Source organism: Gouania willdenowi, chromosome 16 (genome assembly GCF_900634775.1).
Source record: "Gouania willdenowi chromosome 16, fGouWil2.1, whole genome shotgun sequence".
Classification (NCBI taxonomy): Eukaryota; Metazoa; Chordata; class Actinopteri; order Blenniiformes; family Gobiesocidae; genus Gouania; species Gouania willdenowi.
The window spans coordinates 5,238,845-5,263,531 of NC_041059.1; the positions used below are offsets into that span (position 1 = coordinate 5,238,845).

At 37.8% G+C, this 24,687-nt stretch overlaps 1 protein-coding gene across 3 annotated transcripts in view; it reads left to right on the top strand.

Moving 5' to 3' along the window:
* The first annotated feature begins 493 nt into the window (after window positions 1–493).
* The window catches only part of bcam (basal cell adhesion molecule (Lutheran blood group)), a 79,880-nt gene continuing 55,686 nt past the window's right edge, over window positions 494–24,687 (top strand). The window contains exon 1 of one of the 3 annotated variants that reach the window (XM_028471288.1): window positions 494–706. In XM_028471288.1, coding sequence (XP_028327089.1) covers window positions 631–706 — 76 coding nt within the window. In that variant the 5' untranslated portion in view covers window positions 494–630. The remainder of the gene's footprint in view (window positions 707–24,687) is intronic. The other 2 variants (XM_028471290.1, XM_028471289.1) reach the window with 2 other exon arrangements.

Sequence of the window (24,687 nt, forward strand, 5' to 3'; positions counted from 1 at the left end):
GTTGCACAGAAAAAATATGGATTCATGTTTAAAAAAAAACTTAAAATGGGTCACGATTTAATGACCGAGGCAAAATGTGGGTCCCTGGGGGAGACCAGTTGAGAACCCCTGGTATTCAGGATCAGGACATCCATAGTTACAAAGTGTTGCATTAGCATTGATATGACCTCAGACTACTTCTTTTTTCCACTTTCAGCCTGTTGTAAATTCTGCAAACCATGACACTTTGGTTATTTTGTATATGTAGGAGAGTTTTCAATATGGAGCTGTTATGAGTCAGTGCACCTCATGATAAAAAACAGAGAGAGAGAGAGAGGGAGAGAGGGGGGAGTGTTGGTGGGTGTAGGGACTGGGAGTGGGTCACCTTTTGTGCAAATATATCAACCAAGTGGTCACAGCAGCATCACATTACTGTGTGGAGAGAGAGAGAGAGAAAGAGAGAGAGAGAGAGAGAGAGAGAGAGAGAGAGAGAGAGAGAGAGAGAGAGAGAGAGAGAGAGAGAGAGAGAGAGAGAGAGAGAGAGAGAGTTACCGCTGAGTCTTTCCTCACACTGTGACTGCTCCACACACACACACACTCAGTGAATACTACTACCGTCTTGTGTCGGACAAAGTTGGACCACCACCAGTCATGGACGGGTTAAGGTTCGGACCCTGGTCGCTGTTGTGCACCTTGCTGCTGCTGCTGCTTCCCTGGGCTTTTCAAGGTAAGACTGAGTGTGGATGGAAACAAACAGCTTTACTTTCCTTTGCTTTACTGTAACTTTCACTAGGTTTTTGTTCTTTGTAAAAGCTTCTCTTTGCTTTCCTCTGTCCAACAATGCTGGTGTTCCTTTCTACCAACGATGTTCCGTTTGTGTGCCGTTTTTATTGATACAGAGCAGGTGGAAAAACGGAAGCAAACGCTGTTTTTATGGAGACGAAATGTGCGACTTTTTCATGCAATTCAACAAAAAAATGGATTTGAAATAATACACAATATTAAACAAAAATAATTGATTTGGAATTAAAAAAAAAAAAAAAAAAAAACATTTGCAAACAAAACTATTATTACTATTTATTTATTTATTTTTTAAATGGTGGTTTTGATTACAAAAAAGAAAGTGTTTTCATGAAACTATAATTTTTGTTTATGTTTCGTGATTTTTTTTTTTTTTTTTGCATTTTCTAAAGTTTTCATTGCGTTTCAACTTCAAGCTTGTGGGCGGGGCCTCCTCTGGACAATGTTAGAAGTCTTTTTATTGGTCAGTTTCGAAATACGGTGTGAAACTGATGAAAAAAAAAAAAACGCAGCCAAAACTTTAGGAAACGCTAATTTTTTTCCATGTTCTCTCTGTCGTGCCATCACGTATCCCTAGGGGTACACAAACCCCCATTTGAGAAACACTGCACTATGATGCTTGATGCAGCACCTCAGCAAGATGCAGAGACTTTTTATTTTATTTTTAAAGCTGACTTCTTATTTAAAGGGTTCTCATTGATCTTTAATATGAAAAAGTCCCACATTAAAAATGTTTTATTATAATTTACACGACACACTAATCTGATCTGCTGGAAATAAAATAATAAGCCAGACTTTGCACGTGCCCTGTGTATGTGGATGTGTTGCTTGATGTCTTTTATTGTGAAATCCCATTCCCACTGCTGGGCTGTAGCTTTTCCCAGTGCTTTGAAGTCTGATCTGCTGGATTTATGTCTCCTGTGTTGGCAGTGAGCCTCACCCCCAGAGAAATACATTTTTTTTTGATGAACGATGTTGTTCAAATGTAGTCAAAGGAAAGTTTGTGATGATGAACCATTGAGCCTACAGGTGTTTACTTGTATTTAACATTTTTGTGTGGTTGTGGTTAAGCTTATGTAATCCGTGCATTAATTAAATGCTTTTCATTATGAATATTTAATATGTTGCAGATAAAACTTCATACATCTGTAGCCTCTAAGTTTGATCATTGGAGTCTAGGTAGATTAGTGAAGGGCGGGTTTTGTTGCTGGTGTATCCCTGTTCCACTGGGGATTCTGGCAACTTCTTAATATTACTTTTATGTTACATTATCTGACTTTTTAATACTTAAAAACACACACTTCAGTGCAATTTCACATTTTCTTGCGTTCATTTTGAATCCTATGTTGAAATATGAATGGCCTTTTTGGGTTTTTTCCTCTTCTTTGAGTTCCATTTTGCACTTTTTCTTCATCTGTCTGTCTTTTTACCCTTGAAGGCACCTTTTCAAAGTATCATGTAATTGATGGATGCAAGGAGCGAGCGAACCTTGCCTCCGGTGCATTAATTTTAAAGGTTTGGTTCCAGGTGCTCAGCCCACCTGACCACGCCCTAAAATGAAAATTGTTCTTCTGATGTCTGAAAAAAAGAAGAATCTTTGTGTCCTTGAGGCAGAAAAAGTTGGAAAAGGTTCCTTTCTCTCTAACTTTTTTGTGTAATATATGAGTCAGCAGGATTGTGTCACAGATTCTCACATTCTTAAAATAACCAGTCACACACACACACACACACGTGACTAACTGCACATCTATGACCTAGATCCATGTCTGTAGATGTTCTTACGCTGTCGGGGCTTTGGGTTCTTATTACAGGGGCTTTGCCACGTTTGTAGCTACATTAAGACTTTGACTTCTAACACATTATTGATCTCTGTGGGTCGGTTCCCTCTGAGGAATTAAGAGTTGAGATCAGGCAGCATGACAGGAGGAATCACACAGAAGATAAAGGACAATCAGAAGATAGAATTAACTGCCTCCTACTGACGATGAGGAGTCATTATTACCGTTAGCAATAGTTACTTTGCCCATGAATGTTGAGGGCTGTATTTGTTAATGATTAACTAAACTATGAGGCTTGCGTCTGCCTTGATTATGGGCGGGGCTCCTTGAGAAGTTAAGACACGCCCAGTCTTTACTATAAAATCTCCTATGCTATGCTAACTAGCTATTCAATACTCACTATACCTCTTTATTTCCAATTCTCTCAGGCTGTGTTCGAAATGTCATAGTAACGTACTACTCATACTAAGTCTGACGTAAAAATGAATATGTAGTGCGTTCACATTCGATAGTATAGAAAGATTGAGTATGCAAGAAATACCTGGATGTATACTACATGGGGACATTTTTTAAGTATGCACAGTGAGCACTCTAGTCATACTCAACCATCCCATGATGCATTGCGAGCGGAATGTAAAATGGTCCTGGGACCGGCTTCAAGCTAAAATCAAACATCCCAATTTCAAAATAAAAGCATCTATTTTTGTCTTCCACTAGTTTTTTAGCGCTTTTGTAAATAGGGCTCTTGTTTTGAAGTTAACCGGAAGTTTTGTCAGTAGCACACAGGCGGGTCTCTCCGAAAATATCCCAAATGTCGGCATCAAATGTGTTTTCCGCAAGTTTTATGGACGAAATGAGCACATGTTAATTTTCTCACTTAAAATGTTTTCAGAACTTTCAAAGTTGGAGAATCAACAGAGATATTTAGCCTCAGTGTGAACAAGGTTTTTGTCGTTCCAAATGCATCTTGGGAAACTTGGAAGTATACTTCAGTGAGAATGCTCATCATTCTAATCATACTAATAGTATATAGTAGACAGTATATACTCATTGAGTTTGTAGTGCATAGCACGGTGTGTGCTATTTTGAACACAGCCTGAGTCTAACATACTCGCCACAGGTGCTAGTTTTTGTAAAAGGGGCGGGGCCAACAGTGGTGGTTCATGATGTAAGAAATCACCATTATCAGCCAATAGCAAAATTCAATTATAATAGCCAGGTTTCAACCCCTTCAGGGCAGTCGCTGTTATATTTTTACTACAAAATATGCCAAATTAAAATACTTTTGACTAAAATGTTAAGACATGGACAAGAATCAATCACCAACACTACTTCATAACAAAATACATTTTTTTTAAGCAGTAAAAAGTGGTTTTAAGTGTTTAGTTTTAGGGTTTAGTTACTCTTTAACAATTGTTCTGACTCCCATTTTTCACAATCACGGAAAACAGACAAACAAAGTGGAAATAGCTATATAACATGAAAAATATCCCCACATACATGTTTTGGAACAATATTGTGCATACAAAATACAAATATTAACAAGAGTTTACTCAATGATTCCCTATGAAGCAGTTTTTGTAAGGTTTTGGGTCATTTATCAAGCAAATGAAAAGAAACATTGGAAAGGCCCTATAAACATAAACTAACCAGAAAGTGATGTGAACTCTGAATGAATTCATATAAAAGTTCAATAGATGTACAAATGTCATAATGAGTAAAGAACTATTAAAGTTTTCCTCTCAATTTTCCAACCTGCTTGTTCCTTTTCAGGGTCGCGGGGGGTCCGCTACATTTGTTTGAAGATAAAAAGAAAGAAGTTACATAAGATTGGTTAAAAAGGTGAAAAAGCCAGATTAGTTTTAGGATAAAGTGCAGGGACACCAAAGTGGTCAAACTAAGTAGAGAGAATTCATGTGACAAGCATCAGCTGAGTTTAAGGTGTTAGCCTTTAGCCTCTTTGTCTCGCACTGCCTCAACACCCACAGTCATTTCCTCTTTTTTTTAATTTCTGTTCCCCGGCCAACGTTGCATCAAACGCTCGCCCCCTGCAGCCATTTCTAATTATTATGGTATTAGGCCAGGAGAGAAGACCCTCTTTAGCCAGAAGGAGGTCAAATCCAGAGATGCAAAGATATCTCCTGTTTACTGTGGATAACCAAGAGTTTACACGCCGGTTCCTGCTGGATTTGTACCTCACTGGATTCACTTGGAGTTTGGCAACACTAGAAACCTCATAGTGGTGCAACGAGTGATGGTGGCTTCCAGGAACCACGTAGCCTACCGGTGCATGTTTGCCCCCTTCTCATTCAGGTCTCCAGGGGATGTGGCCCAGGAATGGAGGCTGTAATTATCCTGTTTGTTTGAGTCTCTGTGACACTCAGTGCTGAAGTAAATCACTGTGATGGAATGAGTGGCGTTCGTCTGGACACGTTGGCGTTCGCTCGGTAGCAGGTTTTTAGTTTGTGATCACTTCAAATTCTAGAGAAAAGACGGAAGTTTTACAGTCTGATCCTCGTTCAAACACATCCATAATGATGTTTCATTTGGTTCTCTCTCAGGGCAGTACTGAAGGTGCAACTAGGGCTGGGCTATATGGACATAAACTCATATCTCAATTTTTTTTTGTCAAAATGCCTATATACAATATAAATCTTGATATTTTTAACTCAAAATTCTGGGTTAAATTTGCTGATGGAAAAATGCTACACAGGCACATTTATTAACAAACAGGTACACAATATGTGACGCTTTTGGCTTTTTCTCCTCTAAGAGACAGCACGTGTGAGTGAGTTCTGTAGTGTGGCTTGTTTTGGGGGAAGGTCTGGGTTAGGACGCACTCAGAAATCCATCTAACTTTGCTTTTTATGCTGTTCTGAGAAGTAACGAAAGCGACTCCTAAAACGACTATTTTAATACAAAATAAGCTATAAAAATATATATCTCAGAAATATGGACACATTGTAAAGAAGGATGTCTGTTAGACTGTACTCTAAGAATAATATTAAACACTTGTATGGTGTTTTTTGTAATGTGTGATTTTATAAATAAAAACAAGTAAAAGAAAAATCTCGATATTGGGGATATTGTCATTTTCTACATTGCTAAAATCAAAAACTTGATATATCTTGAATGTGAACAACTCCTGGGCACAAATTAAAGTTTAGTCAGCTAAAATAAAGTGCACATTCAGGTTTAGTAATGACTGACCTCCCAGAGGGAGGCGTTCACATGCCCACCAGTGTTTATTATTCACACTAACACACACATTAGACTTCATTACTGCAGTTCTGCACTCGTATTAGCTTCTGAGCTTGACAAGCGTCTGTTTGTAGGGACGCAAAAGACGGGCAAGAAATGTGGAGTTCAGGTTGTGAAATACAATGCAACTTTATTCTTTAAAGCACTTTAAATAAACACGGGGGGGGGCAAAGTGCTGTATATACATGGAAAATATATAAATACATTCAACACTCAGAACATTGTAAAAATATCAATAAAACAGAAAGAGCAATCTGAACCATCTTTGCAATTCCACATTTTTTTTATAATCAGGCCCCAATATGACATGGAAATACCTCACTTGCTTATTTTTGTACAATATATCACATTTGCACACATTTCTCCACAGAAAGTGAGTTGAATTGAATGTCTAGCAAGTGTAATAAATACAAATATGACAAATTTCACTCAAAATATCATGCACAAATGAAATGCAAATAGTGATATGACTATTACACGAACCTCACTTACATGATTTGGGACAAATTCTCGCATTTCCATGTAATTTTCCCCATAAAACAATTGGCTGAGTGTCTGTCTCGTAGTGCGGTGGACATTCTTGCGACTTTAATCCCGCGTGATTTCAGTGCAACCCTCCCGGCTTCCGTAAATCATCGATAGCCTATGAATATTTACTAGTGTAAGTACACCCCCAGGTTTCTGCTGACCTGCCACTAGGGGGGAAATTTAAAAAAAATGCCTTGATTATGGGCGTGGCTCCTAGAGTAGTTGAGACACGCCCAGTCACAGAAGCCCCGTCCACACAGCGTGGCACAGTTCCGCATGGAGCTGTCAATCAATCCTCACTGAGGGCTGAGAGAGGAGGAAGCCTAGCTCCTCCTCCCATGTTTTATAGGAGGGGCGGGGCCAACAGTCACAGTTAGTGACATCACTGTTTCAAAAAGACGTCACTGTTCCAATCTCAGCCAATAGCAATAGCCAGTGTTTAACCCCATAGAGACACGTCACTCTGATGTTTTACAATTAAAAACACTAAATTTAAAATGTGAAGAGTGGGACTAGGATCAATAAACTACATTACTTCATACCTAATAATATGTATTCAGCATAAAAACAAGTGGTTTTAGGGTGCACTTGCACTTTAACAAGAGTAGTTGACTCTATCAACCATATTATGGTTTCAGGAATATAAATATCATATAAATACAGAAATTGGAAAATGACAGTCCCTACATTTTTAAGACATTTGGAATTTAGGATGCTTTTTTTATTTTATTTTTTAATTCATTTTATTTCTATATTCCCACAAACGCTTCACAGTGTTGCTGCTAAAGCTGTGATTACACACTCACAAAACAACCGTGCACAGGTACTTATGCACAAACAAAGGTGTCTCTCTCTGGATTACCTTTATCTATGTTCCCATCAACGCTACCAGCTCTCCTTTCTTATCCTATTATCCTGTTCTGTCTGTTCCAACTTTTATTATGGTCTGGCTTTTGTTGACCTTATGAGGCTTTAGCTCTGTAAATGTAAATGAATCAGGACTTTCAGCATGCTGTGCGTCTGCTTCCTGTGATTTACTGAGTTACCTTTGCCTGAGTAAATGATTGGGCTTTTGGGCATTGCCCTTTGTAATGACCCTGCATATCATCAGTAGGGGTGCCTGTTGTGTTATGCTTTTACACCCATCCCTAGGGGGGTTTCCACCATAGATTTATGGCCACTATTGATGATTTTAAAATAAGAACGAGCTTCCTCCCCCTCACCTGCCATCTCCATTCCAGTGCAGATATTCTTACAATGTATCCGTCAATGCCGCAGTCTTGATTTAGGGTTGGTTTTAGATTCTTTTATCCGCCTTGCCGGAATGGATTGGATATAAGAAACTGAAATTGTATTTCATGAAGTAGGAAGTTATATGAATCCCAACATCATACACAAAACTCCAGAAACACAGAAAACGACAGCAAAATGCACAAAATGTCAACAAAAGTACACAAAATGATAACAAAAACAACAACATATGCAAAAGGACTGCAAAGACACACAAAATGGCAACAAAAATTGCACAAAATGACAGAAAGCACAAAGAATATAACAAAAACACACATAATGACTCTATAAATACACAAAAAGGCAACAAAAATGAACCATATTAACAAGAAAATAGACAAAATGAATTCAAAACTTGTAAAAACTCTTCTTCTTTCGTGTATTAATATTCAGATTGGTCTTTATTCTAAATGCTAATAAATGTTGATAATGTGGCGCTCAGATCAGAGAATCACATATTGATAGAAGTTGCCAATCTCTGTCCTAAATTGTTTTGTTTAAAGCTTTATTGTTTAGTCATTAGCAGGAGTTTTAAGGCAGGAAAGGAAGGAAGCGGAAGGGTAAGGGATGGACTGAGAGATCAAGGGAAAGGATAAAAAGATGAATACAGCGCACCATTGTTATACCACTTTGTCTTCTTGTTCTCGTCTCAGGGGAGGAAGCTGATGGCAATTTAAAATGCAGCCTTGAAAATGAAGCGCTCGCTACAGTGTGTCCTTGCCACTATCACTAGTGTGTGTGGAATAACAAATTGGATTGGGAAAGGATTGCTGTAGCAAAATTGAAATGTTTTTTTTTTTTTCCTAAGCTTTTTCAGGAGACAAGGTTAAGTGCTGCCAATACATTTAGCAGGGGAGTGCTATTAGTAAGATGTGAATGAGCTACGGTTCCTTCAGCATATGAATCTCTGTCATAAAGAGCAGTGTTTCTCAAATGGGGGTACACAGTGGCACTACAGGGGGTACTGGAGAGAGAGGGGGGGGGGAATTAACAAATGAAAACAACAAGAAAATACACAAAATGACACAAAAACACACATTTCTGATGGAAAAGATATTGATTAGAACATGAACTGAAAATACAGTAATCAGTGTTGGTGAGACATCAGGAGAAAGATAAATCTATTCAGGAGGCACTAAATATTGTTTTTTTCCACTTATTTACAAAATTAGATTCTTTAAATTGTTTTCACTCATTCATTCCATCATTATGGTCTGTAGTTGTTTCTGAGCAAAATGTTGTGGTCAGACAAAGGGGGTACTTGGATTCAAAAGTAAGAGAAAGGGGGTACTTGAGGCAGAAAAGTTTGAGAACCACTGATAAAGTGGACAGAAAATCTGATGGTTTGCATCACTTGTAAAAAACCACATCTTGGCTCCAATCCAGCTGTGTCCTGTCCAGCTGCTTTGGTCGATCAAGTTTCGTGTAAGAGGGGGACAAAATGACCGACCGATAGAGGCTGGGGGCAACAGCAGTGGAGATCAGACAGACAGGCTGCGTTGGGATTGACGAATACCAATTAAGAATGAGGAAAAGCCTGGATCTGTGGCCAAGGAGATCATTTTTCTGGCAAGAGAGAAGAAATCCTAACCCGCGCACCCCTCCATCCTTAAACCCTCCATCTGACTGTTGGCTGGCAGAGGGTCCTCGGGGAGCCCCACAAGCTGTTGCTTTTCAGACATCAACAGTTGCCTCAGCAGCAGTTGTTGAATGCAACCCCCTTCCAAAAAGCCATGCCACCCTCTTTTTTTTTTTTTACATTTACACACACTCACTCACACACTCTCATCTCGGGTTCCATTAACACCTCAAGTCTTTCTGCTCCAAAGGCTGGTGTTGGAGAAATGAGGCTGAGAACATTTTGATCATTTCATCATTGGGTCATTCCATGTTATTTCAACAAATTTTAATTTTTTTAATTCAGATATTTTTTAAAAAAACTTGATCCATGATTATTGAATAGGTAAATTTTTAGTTTGATCTGATCAATTACTTTTTGAAATTTGGCCAATTTAGTGATGGGGGTCAATTTTTGTGTATCCTAATTTTTCTTCCATTTTCAGCTTCCAATATCTCAGGAAATACATCATATGGGAAACTGAAATATGTTATAGTAATACAGCTCCACCTACTCTATCAGAATATATAAAAACATCTGCTATACATTGTATCTGGTGAACATGCCAGCACCTCAAACTTGAAAAAAAGATTGTCAGGGTGTGGGTCTGGAACATGTTTGGGTCTTCAGTAAATAACTTAGCTTATATACCTCAGCTCCCTGTAATTTGATCAGCTTAGAGCTATGAACATAGACTGTTCACATCACTAATGATTAGTCACAAATATGCATTGGTTCTTTTTTTTTTTTACTATTTTCATTGGCCCATAACTGCATGTGGAAATATAAGAAAAAATGTTGATCTCTATTTCAATTTATAGTATAAATATTATTATTTCATAGGATTTAAAACAATGTATTTTTTTATGCGACTTCTTCATTTTAATTTTGGACCCAACTTTGGGTTTTTTTCACCACTCGCGGATATTGAAAATCTGTGAAAATCTGTCTTGTAATAATTTATCATTTATTAGTTTTTCACTAGTAAAATAAAACATATAAACTACCATTGCGTCAGAAAAAAACATTTCAGTACAGTATTTATTATAAACAAATTTCTCATGTTCTACATTTTGTCTTTTTTTTTTATAATGTGCCTATTGAATAATCAGGGAACAATTGGTAAAAATTCTGAATTTTTCGAGACCCAAGTACGTGAGCCATTTGTTGAAATGACATGAGATGACCCCCCCCCCCCCTCCATTCTTCTATTGAATATTGGATTTGCCTTTTTATTCCTCTAATGCTGCTGGGTATGATTGTACGGATAATTAGATTGACACAGTTCCAGCGTTGTCTTGTAAATGATACTTCCTTGGGAACGTTTCCAAATCACGAGGACAGTTTGGAGGAATTCTTTTCATCTGTCCTGGTATTTTTATAACTAAGGAGGTTTTGGGGTGACTGGGAGTTCACCAAGCTACTCCATGCCTGATGTTTACACGTGTGCACAAGAGCAAATTTACTTAAACGATATAACAAAGGTGGTTGAAACCACAAAGATTCCTCATGCTTAAAAAAAGAAAAAGAAAGAAACCACAAGCTATGTCCGATCTCTCTCCCGTCTGTCAGAACATTCCAGCAGCTTCCCTTGACTTTAATCTAGTTAATGGTTAAGCAGTGGTGGTTAACCTCCCCAGTGGGCCTGGTCACTGTTTGACAATGAGATCTTATTGCTTTAACTGGGCCAGGGGGACATGGACGACAGGAGTGAGAACATTAATCTGAAAAGCTGAGAACAGACACTGCGGGGGGGTGTGAGGTGGGGTGGGGGGGTTCAGAGTCGGTATCTGCGTTACAGCATCTGCAAACACCTTCGGCAGGGTTTGATTCTCTACGTTATCCATGACTTCATGTCTGTTTGTGGGGGAAAAGGGGGTTCCCTTTGTCACCCGAGCGCCGAGTTTGTAGTATTGTCGATGTCGAGTCATGTTTCCGTGCTTTGCCTGAGGATGACACACTCTTTTGTTTTAGAGAGGTTTTACTTACCGGACTTCCAGAGGAACAACAAGCACAGCTCTGGAGTCTTCTTTAGTCCCCTCTGCATGTGTGAACTTGACTTTGAGAAAAGAAGAGTTGAGGGGGTAAAGTTACCGTACCATGTTCTCCTCTAGTCACATCCTGTTCTTTACTTCCCACAAACTTACTTTTCTCTCAGGAATTTGTTCGACGGTGTGTCTTTACCATGCCCTACTTTGTGCTCATCCCTGTAAATCTCTTATATCACTGCTTTCTTCTTCTCTCAGGCTCAGTCTCTTAACTTTCCTGAGCTTGTCTAACTCTCCATTCATCATCTAAGTGCTATGCGTGCCAGGGACCACTCCATGAATCCTGTATTCTTCACACCATGTGGTGTCTCAACATCACAACAGCTCAAACAGAGAGATCCAGCTTAGGCACGGAGTCTTCTCTCGTCTCAAACCAATAAAGAACTCTCAATGGTTCGTAAAGATGCTTTAGTGGCATTAAAGAACAATAGTTTTAATCAGATGAATCCATGAATTACTCCAAAAAGAAAGGAAGAAAGTCCAAATTGACACTTGAAAGTTTGACGTTTTTGCACATTGCATTGTGGGATGTGGAGTCCCATAAACGGATACATAGATGTGTTTTTACTTCATCCATTCCGTGATTTCTTGATTTTTCTTCATCAGAAAAGGAAGACAGTGAGTCGCTTGACGAGTTCACCTGTGTCAAACTCAAGGCCTGGGGACCAAATCCGGCCCTTTAGAGCAACAAATTCGGCCCACTCGAGAAAGTAAAAATGATATAGAAAAATAGACTAATGTAGTTATAGATATCTCATCTCCTCCAAATACAAAAAGTAAATAAAATGCACAATATTTGCAGAACATGACGGGAGTCATTTTTAATTCCAAATTGTTGACACACTTTAAATTTTTCCAAAATCTGCCAAATTTTCCTCAAATTATTCCACGAAATTTCCCCAAATGCGCAAAATCAGGGAAATTTAAGTGAAGATCCTGCAGGGACAGATATAATCACTTTATCATTTCTATGTGGAAGTGCAAACCAAGGCACATTATTGTTAAATTTGCTTTTTTTTCAACTAAATCTGTGGCCCACTTAAGCTCAAAGCCCCTGAACTAAAATGAGTTTGACACCCTTGCTTTAGTGGCATTAAGGCTGCTGGGATGGATCCATAAGTTACTCCAAAAATATAGGAAAAAGGTCAAAATTAACACTTGAAAACTTCAACTATAAACATTTTGTTTGTTGACATTTTCACGCATTGCATTGAGGGATGTGGAGTCCCATAAACGGAAATATGGAGGTGCTTTTACTGAGATTTCTTGGTTTTTCTTCTCCAGAAAAGGAGGTCAGTGATTCGTTTATGTTCCATTTATGTTCTAGTTTGTTCGCAGTATTACCCGTGATATCAAACTCAAGTAAAAACACTGCTATGCTCACAAAAAAAGACTAAAAGTACTTGCTGGAATTATTAAGCGAAAGTCAAGGTCGAAACATGTCAGGAGATCAAAGTTAATTTCTATATTACTTTTACGCACTCGTCTCTGTGACTGGAAAGTTTCAACAAACGGAGTGTTTAATGAGTTAGAGATGAAAACAAACTTTCAAGCTGCCATTTCAGCCATTTTCTTTTCTTTCTGGAACAAATAATGTTCAGTTCATTGATTAAACTTTATACTTTTAGACTTCTGTTTAGAAACAGAGACGCTTGCTTGTGGTTTTACTGACTCTGTGTTTTACTAATAGCATTGGAATGACATATGAACCCATCGGGCTAAGTGCTTCTCAATTACTTGTCTGTGCAAAAATACAAAGCAGCAAACTTGAAACTTGATGGATCTTCATTGTGGGATAATGTCAGACTTACAGAGCTTATAATTGATTTAGCTTCTCATGCCATTTAGGGCTAAAGTAATTATAACCTCAGTGTTTTTTATCTCTAGTGCACAATATGTTTAGCCCTGACAATCGGTATCAAAACAAGGAAATAAACTACGTACATCCTCAGTGAAGGATTTCCAACGTAACAAAGAAGAGTTAAATGGACTTGAAGCTGCACACGAGGATGATGAGATGAACTCGTCTTCTTGGATTGATTTGAAGTCCAATGAGAGGCTGACGGCTCTCAGATGAAGGCTCTAGGGCCCCTTTGATCAAACACACACACACACACACACACACTTACAGTACTCAGAGGTTTGTCTCAGTGGTGAATGATGAAAGTTCCGCCAACTCCTGACGTTGTCAATTAGGAGTCTGTCCGTGCACACCCCCACTTGGTGTCTTCTACGTACACGCCTGTGTTTTGAAGGCGTGTTTGAGGGAGGGGTTGGTTAATGGCCAGGGCAGGGGAGACACATGTTCAATAATAAGGCCTGACAAAGGGTGGGGGGGTCGGGGGGTGCGGGGAGGACAGGCGAAGGGAAGGCACAGAGTAGGTTGGGTGGATGATGGAGTATTTAGTATGTCTGTGCTTTTAATTATCTCCATCGTTCCACCATGAGCTAAAAATCAATATCATTACATTAAGTAATTTGTTTTCTAAATGGGATGAGGCCACAGTATGGTCAGTCACTTAGTTAAGTGTATAATTCCATATACTATGCATTTGATACATTTTTACAACAGATTTTATAACTGAGTTCTAGGGCTAGGCGATATGGCCCAAAACTCATATCTTGATTTTTATTCTCAAAATAGCAATATATGATATAAATCTCAATAAAGTCTCGCCAGAAAAATGATTCTGGGTTAAATTTGCTGCTGAAAAATGCAACACAGGCACAATTATTAACAAACAGCTGCACAATTTGTGACACTTTTGGCTTTTTCTCCTATCAGGGACAGCACGTATGAGTGAGTTCTGTAGTGTGGCTTTTTTAATGGAATGTCTGGGTTAGAACGCACTCAGTAATCCATCTAAATGTGTTTTTAAAGCTGTTCTGAGAAGTAACGAAAGCAGCGACTCCTGGAATAAGCATTTCAATACAGAATAAGCTATAAATATATATCTCAGAAAAAAGTGGCAAATTGTAAAAGAGGACGTCTGTTTAACTGTACTCTATGATTAATATTAAATACTTGTGTGATGTGATTTGTACTGTGTGATTGTATGAATCAAAACAAGTAAAAAACAAGAAGATATATCTCGATATTGGCGATAGAAAACTTGATATGTCTTGAATCTCGATATATTGCCCAACCCTACTGAGGACTCTTTTTATTTTAACTTTTTCTGTCAGGTTTACCAAATATTTGATTGTGAAATATTATATTCATATTTAGACTGATTTGTTAGTAACAAAAAAAAAAAAAATCCAAAATAACAGATGTAAAATTATTTCCACTCTATGTTGAAAGGAGTCACCATGTCTAAGGCTGTGAAATGTGGAATATGTTCATATATTAATATGTTTTAAATGGGACATGACCACAGTATAGTCAGTTATTTAGTTTAGTATAATTCCAAATACTATGCATTTAATACATTGTTACAACTAAGGATGTAACGATTCACTCAACTCCCGATACGATTCGATTCACGATACTGGGTTCACGATATGATTCTCTCACGATTTATTTTACAAAATGGCACTGTAGACATATGATGACTGAAAAATATTTCTTTATTTTTTTGGAGAAAAAAAACCTAGAAAATACTGTTTTATTTTTCATTGTCAAAAGAATCCCTTGATAAACTATTCAAAACAATGCAATTTAACTAAAAATAAATCTTGAATGAAATGAATAAAGAAATAATACAAATGAAGAAGAAGCCTAATAATTTAAATTCTGGTTCTATAGTAAACAATGCAAAACTGCATAATAGTTCTTTTTCTTTTTAAAAGTGCAACTGAAAATGTATTTTGTGCCTTAACAATTGGACTTTAAAAAAAAAGAAAAACAGTCATTGCACTGTATTTGGGTCAGATATTTGTTTGGACCAGCAGAGGGCGCTGGTAACCCAGTGGGCGATTGGCATGCAGATATCTTGCAGTGAAGAAGAGATGCTATGCTAGCAGACAGAGCTAATGGAAAAACGTGACTTTTACAGATATTCACGTAATATTACAGATATTCTTTCGGTGCTAAAGGGGTAAGGAATCATTTATGAACATGTTTAAGAGTAGAAGGCGGCCAGAAAGAAAGTAGTAGCAGATTCCGCCCGCCGCCAACACTTCTGGATAGTTTAAAAAAGGTCCTGCGATTCAATTTCCACAGTATCGATGTGAACAGTGATACCTATGAATCAATTTAAACTGCCTTACGATTAATCGTTACATTCCTATAGTTACAACAGATTTTTTTTACTATCAGATTTACCAAATTTTTAATTGCGAAATATTATTTTCATATTTAGACCCTTATTTTTTGGTTAAAAAAAATCCAAAGTAAGGGATGTAAAATAAATTTCCCCTGTGTCGAAAGGAGTCTCCATGTCTAAGGCTGTGAAATGTGGAATATGTTACACTCTAACTGTAATGGCTTACTGTAGCCTTTGGATTTCTTGGTGCAGCTTCTTTTTTATGTATTTTTTATTCAGGTCTTTCCCTCTCTGCACATGAACAATGCAACATTGTTAAGACATTCCTGCAGGCTGTTGGAATGCTGGTTTTTTTAACGTTGGACTTATTGCGAGCGGGGGGAGAGGGAAGGAGGGAGCGTGGGGGGGGCTGGAGGTGTGGAGTGAAGGGAGTGTTAGGAAAGGAACCTGATGAAGGTTTTGCAGCGGCTGATTAAACTCTGTGTGTGATTGTGTTTGTTTCAGCCCAGTTACTTATGTGTTTGAAGTTCTCCTGGATATATGAATGTACTATTGTAGTACATTGAAATACAGTACAGCTGTTGTAATTGTAAAAACAAGTTTAATAGGAATATATGACACGTTTTAGGCAAGTGGTTCTCAACCTATTCAGCCCGCGACCCCCAAAATAAAGGTGTCAGAGACCAGGGACCCCCACTGTAGACACAGACATGAACATTGAAGAACAGTCATGTGGATACAGGGTCATCTATATAAGGGGGAATAAAGGGGGGAGAATTTTGGGGTCCATTCATAAATTCAGCAAAATAATGGTCCATTGTTCTATGAATCTGTGATAACCACATTTTTTTATTTATTCATCTGAATAATATCCACTGTTATCCAGGAAGTTTATTATTAGTTGCGTCATAGTATATAGTCATAGCATATAGTAAATCCTTGTTTTAATCAGAAATAAAATGGGTTAAAAATGACCAAAAAATGGTGGAAAAATCACAGTAATTGGTTAAAATTTGCAAATTAGAGTGGCCAAAAACAGACAGATAAAGTGGTAAAAAAAGGGTTTAAAGTCAATATTGGCTTAAAATTAGGAGAAATGGGTGGGCATGACACATTGTGAATGTGGTTAAATTGGCAAAAATAAGCATTAAATGTGGTGAAAAGAGGTTAAAAGTGACAATAATGGGTCAACATATGCGACATTAGGTGGAAAAGCGGTGGAAAGGGTTTAATATAAGTGCTGAAAATGTCTTGAAAGTTGAAGAAATGTGTTGAAAGACATTGACATTTGATGGAGAAGTGGCAGAAGTGGGAGAAATGTAGCAAAAAATTGAAGAAATTGAGCAAAAATATGGCAAGAAATAGTGATGAAAATAGGTTAAAATAAGCAAAAATGGGAGCAAATTGCTCAGAACATATTCTTAGTTTCTTGAAGGCATCTGGCGACCCCCTCCCAGTGTCTCGGTCCTGACCCCAAGGTTGAGAATCCCTGGTTTAGGGCCTCTAATTTTGTGATTATGAAAAATGCACGGAATAATTTACAGAATTCACTTCCTGGAACAAATATAGCAAGATGACATGTTGGAATATACCTTTACATGCAGGTTTTGGGACAATATCACACATTTACAGGCTATTTTTCCCTTGTACACGGATGGTTGGATGCGTAACAAAGAGACAGAAATCTTTAAACTTGCGCAAAAGCTCACTAGAAAATTTTGTGAACAGACCTACATGTTTTAGTACAATTAATGTTTAGAACTCAATAAACCTCACACAAAACCTTGTGGTACATCATTTCCTGTTATTTCAGCTCATCAGAAGTGTATAAATATAAAATGAATACCGTTAGTTACCTTAATGAACCCGATTAAGCATGTTTGATTGTTTGACATGTACGAAATCAGGAGGTCTAAAAGCTTCTGCTGGTTCTGTTGTTTGTGTCGGCGTCGGTCACTCAGGGACATTACAGTAACGTAATGTATCCAGTCTTTGATCTGAGGCTGTACCAGGTGGTGTTGGGACAGACTAATGATGTGAAAGCTACACAAACTCCTGGAAAATATCGCTGACAAAGTCTTTATTTACCGATAATAATGGCAATAGTTAGTTGTTGTTTTCTTTTATGTACGGTCATTATTTATTCTAAATACAAAGTGTTGCATCTGAAACCACTTTAATTTTCCTTCAGTACATTAGGACAGATTTTTAACCATATTGTAAAAAGTGATTTTTGGAGGTAGTACCGTAACTATTACCAAGGCCAAAGGTGTCAAACTCATTTAAGTTCAGGGGCCAAATACGGAGCAGTTTATCTTAAGTGGGCCACAGATTTTTGGTGGAAAAATTAGTCATTTAATCATTATTGTGCTGTAGTTTGCTCTTCCACGTATGAATAAATAATAGAATATGTACAACATTGATAATATCCAAGCAATAAGTGACAGATATCAGTCCCTGCAGGATCATCATATTTAATTTATTTGATTTTGTGACCATTTTTATGTATTTTGGGGACATTTTGTAAAAGAATTGAGTTATTTTAACAATTTCAGATAAAAAATGGCTGCCATCATGTGATATAAGCAGGGGGGGAAATGTGAGCCCTGCTAATATTGTAGAGTTTCATTGAATTTATGTATTATTTTGGAGATATCTATGACTGAATTAGTTCGTAAAGTTACACAATGATTCATGGTTTTCTGACTTATTTAAATTTGACTTTACATTTGATGCCCTAAAGGGCCGGATTTGGCCCCCGGGCCTTGAGTTTGATACATGTGACCTAGGCTAATAGATTGTAGTTTAATCTCATGTTCGTTATCTTCTATATATGTCTAAACTTAGTCAATTCTACATTTTTTTTTACACAGTTCTTTTAAGTAAAACTTGATTAAAAAAAGATAGTCAACATTTATTTTACAGTACAGTTTTATTCTTGCACACATTCAGCCATGTTTGATGTCATAATGAGCGAAATGATAAAAAAAGTGCAACTACTATAAGCTTACAGATACACTGCATTGTGATATACTATGTGCTCTGGTAACATGGTGGTGGCTTCTGGCCTAGCAGCTGGTGGTATAAGATCCAAGCTGCCATTTCTTTGGAACCGGCTCTTTTTTGGCAATGAAGTTAGCAAAATTAAAGCTAGCCAAAAAATCTACTGTGACTGTCACCACACCCTACCTTTCCCCATCTGTTTGCCTGTGTTATGGGGGAAGTTAGTGTTAGAGTTCAAGAGAGCATCAAAACTATGCTTTCTGTTCCGTTATGAGAGGGCGCAGAAAGTCAGCGCCCTGCAGTGCAGCAGTAGTTTAGCTTGAAGCTAACGCTAACTCACAGTTAACTCGCGCTGAGCAGAGCTTGATGCTACGAGCAGTTTGAGGCGATGTGGACTTCATGATTACATTAGAGCAGAAATAGGCAACTGGTGGCCCCGGGGTCACCTGTGGCCCTCTGTTTAATTTTGTGCGGCCCCCAAAACAAAATTGTAATTCATGAAGTTGGAAGTTATGAAGCCCAACATAACACACAAAACAACAGCAAACAAATGAATTAAATTGGGCTTTTTGCCTTTATTGGTCATATATATGTTGTTACACATATATGAAATTTGTTCTCTGCATTTTAACTCACACCTGGGGAGCAGTCGGCAGCCATTTTGCGACGCCTGGGGAGCAGTTTGGGGTTAAGGGACTTGCTCAACATCCCACAGTGATGGCCCAGGTGAGGTCTGAACCGGCAACCCTCTGATTACAAGCCTTAACCACTAGGCCACAAAATAACCACTTAAACACAAACGTGTACAAAAGCACTTCAAAGACACACAAAATACCAGTGAAAGTGCACAAAATGACAGAAAAATACAGAAAATGACAACTATAACACAAAAATATAACAAAATCACGCAAAAACAGGCCTTATTGACAGAAAAATTGACAAAATGAATTCAAAAACACACAAAATGCCTAAAAACTCTTAAAACACCAAGAAAACCCACACAAAAGACATAAAATAAATGTATTTGTTTCATTGCAACAATAATAAAACATGCATAGCTGAGTGCACTATTGCACTACTACTGTGCAGACAAGGTAAACATTTATTTTTTAAAATAATAATAATACAAAATTACCTCAAAAACACACAAAACTCTTTGTTGTTTCTTGTGTTAATGTTCAGATTGGTTTTTATTCTAAATGCTAGCATGAATGTTGATAATGTGGCCCCCCAGATCAGACATATACAGTTTTATGGCCCCCGCTCTGATAGAAGTTGCCCATCTCTCTCTCTCTCTCTCTCTCTCCCATTAGAGGCGTCGTGACAATGGCGTACTTGTTCTCCTGTGGCTACACACCTGTTCTTCCCTCCTTCACTAGACGTATCGGAGAGGAACAGGAGCTCCTGTCCTTCACACGACACTTTTTCCGACTCCCACCCACTCTGCATCATTCCCATGTATCTCTTTCTCGACTTCAGGGATGGACAACTGTATCACAGCTGGGGCCACAAACATGTGATTGTATCTGATCCGAGGGCCACATTAGCAACATTCATGTCATCATTTAAAATAATGAGCGATCTGAGCATTATAACGGGGAAAAAAGGGTTGTTTTTTTGTGTTCGTTGTCATTTTTTGTATTTTTCTGTCATTTTCCGCAGTTTTGTTGCCAATTTGTGCATTTTTGGGGTCACTTTCTGCATTTTTGTTGATGTTTTCTGTATTTTCCTGTCATAATGTGCAATTTTGTGTACATTTTGTGTGTCTTTGGAGCTATTCTGTTATGTGTTGTTTGTTTCTTTTTGTGTGTTTTTGTAGTCATTTTGTTTGTTTAAGTGGTTGTTGTGTCGATCTTTGTTGTCATTTTGTTTTTTTATGAGTCATTTTGGAATTCTTTGTGTGTTTTTGTGTACATTTTGCTGTTGATGTGTGTGTTTTGGAAGTCATTTTGTGTATTATATCAGGTTTTATATTCGTTCCAACTTCTTGTTGTTTGGCTTTCACTCCAGGCGAACAACCTTCTTCTGTTACAATCTTGTTTCTTTAGCCTTTCTCCTTAATCGTGACTTCTTTCTGACCCTCTACTTTTAATTCACTCATTAGTTTCTATATCTTATTCCACATACCACTGTCAGTCTCATGCTCCTGCTTTGAACATATTCACAGCCCCAACCGTTGATTATCAGTTGACTCACAGAGGGCGGCCAAAGCCTCAAGTACAAACATGAGACAGTATCCAAACTATTAGCTGGCTGGCTGTGAAGCGTGGAAACGAGCCGCCGTATCAGCCTTGGCCAGGCTTGATCCACGGGTCTGCCCATCAACCATTTTAGTCAGAAACAGTGATGTTCTGCCTTGCCTGTGTTTGTTTGCAACAGCTGGCTTTGGGAGTAGTACACAGGAAAACTGTTATCAGTTGTTTATGCATAAGGTTGTTATGCGTGTGGGGGCGGGAAGATGAGTTGGAGTTGTAGAAAATGTGTTGCCACAATGACACTTTGCTGTTTATTTGTTTCTTTTTAAACAAAGTTTTATCTTCTTAATACTTATTTCTACAAAACATTAGCTGCGTTTTCATTACCCTTGGAATTGCGCAAAATCTAAGTAGCGCATTAAAATCTGGCAATGGAATTTTTTTAAAAAACCTCAAATGTCTCTAATAAGTTTTTATGCCTTCGTGAGGAGGATTTTGAGATGTTTTAATATTGAAATGTGACGCAAAAACGCAATAGAAACACATAACGGGACGTACCTGGTCACATGACCACTTTTCTCTGAGAAAACATGACGTGGTACGTATAAACAGAGGAGACCGGGACATTTCCTAGCATTATATTTTAAAATAATTACTGCGACTTTTGACATGAAACAACAAAGGAGTGTTATAAGGAGGTTCTGAGCGTCCGTCTTTCTGCAGCAAAGTCTTGCGGGATGAGATTTCACGCTAGTTGCGAGGCCCCAAAACAACCTTCAATGGAAACAGGTTCAAAGCACAAATATACTTTGTTGACATTTAGAAACATTGCTTTTATTTTGCTAAAATCTGTAATGGAAACCCAGCTTGTGACCTTAATAAAGCACATTCTAATGCTAATGAATAAGACACTGTGGAGCTATGATTGCATTTACATTAGGGAGACGAATTACAATTTACAAAGTTGTTAGTGTCGCTGAATAATGTTGAATAATGTCTACTCTAATTCTCTAAGGTCTAAAACATGGTGCTCTGATTGTGTTATTTTTCCTTCATTTGCATCAAACCAAGCTTTTCACAAATACAACAACAAATCACATTTATTGAGCTTTCATACGACCATGAGTATCATTCAAATGAAATAGAAATGTCTCGGTGCGCCATGTTGACACTCCTTTGGGTGAATTTGTACCACTTGAGGGGATTTAATTCTATTGTGGCTTGTGAGCATCTGGATGTGAGTTTGTTGTTCTTGGAAACACATTGTGCACAATTTACTGGGTCTTTGAGACCATCTGCACACGCTTGGAACAGCAGAAAGTACAAGTGTTTCCTCCAAGTATTGCACTATTCGTCTCAGTGCTAGAGATCATTATGAAGTTATAGAATAGCTTCCTTTGCCCTCCAGCTAATTTTTTTTTGCCCAGAGATACACAGTATGAAGTCATGGAAAATTCTGACAGCTTTCACATCTTCTTTCCGTCAATCCGCCTGTCGTCTTTTTCACACTTCTCACTTCCTCCTGGATTTTTTTGACAAACATCCCCCTCCTCTTTTCCATTCTCTCCCGTTTTTCTCCGACTCTGGCATAAGCCTGCATGGACAAGCCTTTGCTGGTCTCTGCAAAGCTTTCTCATATAGCTACTGCTGCCCTCCCCTCCATAAATGTCAGAATTTGCCCCAGGGCCCCAAGCCTTGCTGCAGAATGTGTCTAATTTAAAGTTAGACTGTACAAAAGCACAATGTTCTCAATATGACATTTTTGAGTTAGGGTTTGAGTACAGACTAGAGATGTTCTATAAGAAAACCAACTAAGACTGGTGACAAACATCTGTTATACTATGTTCAGAAATATGTATCTTATTTGAGGAGTAAAACAAACTGGCCTGTTGTTTAGTACGGATTGGAATGAGGTCTGGTGTAGGAAATAGTTCAGTGAAGTCAGATCTACTTTTTATTTTCTATATCTCTTTCTCCCCTCAGACCAAACACATCTTATATTCCTATAAACCAGTGGTTCTCAAACTTTTCAGCCCACAACCCCCAAAATAAATGTGCCAGAGACCGGGGACCCCCACTGTACCTGAAGGTCATGTGGAGACAGGGCCGTCTATAGAGCTTTTTGGAGCCCATCCATGAAGTCAGCAAAATGATGGTCCATATGTCTATCAATCTGTGATAACCATATTTATTTATCTGAATAATGTCCACTTTTATTCGGGAAGTTTATTATTATTTGCGCCATAGTATATAGTCATCTTAAAGATGTAAATCCTTGTTGTAAATAGAAATAAAATGGGTTAAAAGTGACCAAAAATGGTGGAAAAGATGGTGAAATGGGATTTTAAAAAAACACAAAAATTGGTTAAAAATTGCAAATTAGAGTGGCCAAAAATGGACAGAAAAAAGTGGTAAAGAGGGTTTAAAGTGTCAATATTGGCTTAAAAGTGGCAGAACAAAAGTAGTTGAAACTGACAAATCATGAATGTGGTTAAATTGGCAAAAATAACAATGAAATATGGTGAAAAGGGATAAAAGTGACAAAAATGGGTCAACAGACATTAGTTGGGAAAAGTGGTGGAGAGGGTTTAGAAGTGACTAAAAGGTCTTGAAAGAGGAAAAAAGTGCAGAAAAGGCACAAAATGGAGTATTGTAGCAAAAAATGCATTAAAAGGAGTAAAAATAAGGCAATAAAAAGTGATGAAAATAGGTTAAAATATGACAAGTTTGGTGTAGTTGTAAAAAAAAGGGTAAAAATAAGCAAAGATGGGCTTAAATTGTTCAGTAAATATTCTTAGTTACTTAAAAACATATGGCGACCCCCTCCCAATGTCTCGCAACCAGAAATGGGGTCTCGAGCCAAAGGTTGACAACCACTGCTATAAAGTACTATATTTATTAAACAGTACCAGTATTCTACTGTGTTTACTTACTACTTATGCTCTTTCCCCACCTCAGTACCATATCCCATTCCTATTCCTTTAACTTTCCATCTTTCAGTACCATCATCACACACTGTAATAACTCCTGTATTTTACTCCTGGAGATGGAGGAGGAGGTGAGTGAGAGATGGTGCAGACACACAGAAGCCCCCAGCTGGTGTTTCACAACCACAAACACACACACACACACACACACACACACACACACACACACACACACATACACACACCTCTTTTCAGTCACCTTCGGCTTCCCAACATATGCTGTTTTACTTCCTCCGTTTTCCTGAATGACCTGCACTTACAACACCTACTTGGACCATCTGTTTGCATGAACAAACACATCACATTTTATCTAAAAGTACAAAAAAGCAGCAATAACAATAAAATGAAATTGCTGGAATTGTGTGCACCTTTCAGGGAGTCACTATATCTAAAGTCTTTATTTGATTTGACAAAATCCTTGACCTTGTGCCCATGTCTCTTTATGTGAGTTAACTCGCAATTTATCTAATTGTTGTTCAACTCAAGTCAATATTATTTAAAAGCACGTATTTGAAAAACTATTGAAAAATGGACATAAATCACAGAATTCATTTCCTGAAACATAAATAGATATGACACAGAATAAACCCTCACATACTTGTTTGGGACAATATCATAGATTTTTACATTTTCCCCATATTCATTTTCTTAAAATGGGTGGTTGAGTGTGTAGCAAACAGTAGCTAACCCTAATCTTGTGAAATTTGGCCTGATTTAGCTTAAACTAAACTAAATTAATCCATTTAAGCATTTTTGGCACCATTTTTAAAAGCTTTGCAGGCCATTATTGGATTTTCAAGTGAGCAATACATCTTTAAAAATATATTTAAATGTATGTAGCATTCAGTAAAGAGAGGACAATATTGACGTTTTGTGCTCGTGCGTTTATACATCTATTTATATGATATCCCTCTCAGAGGCATCAAAAAATAAAAATGGCTTGACTTTTGAGAAAAGCCTGAAATGGAAGAACCCTGATTTAACTGCTGAG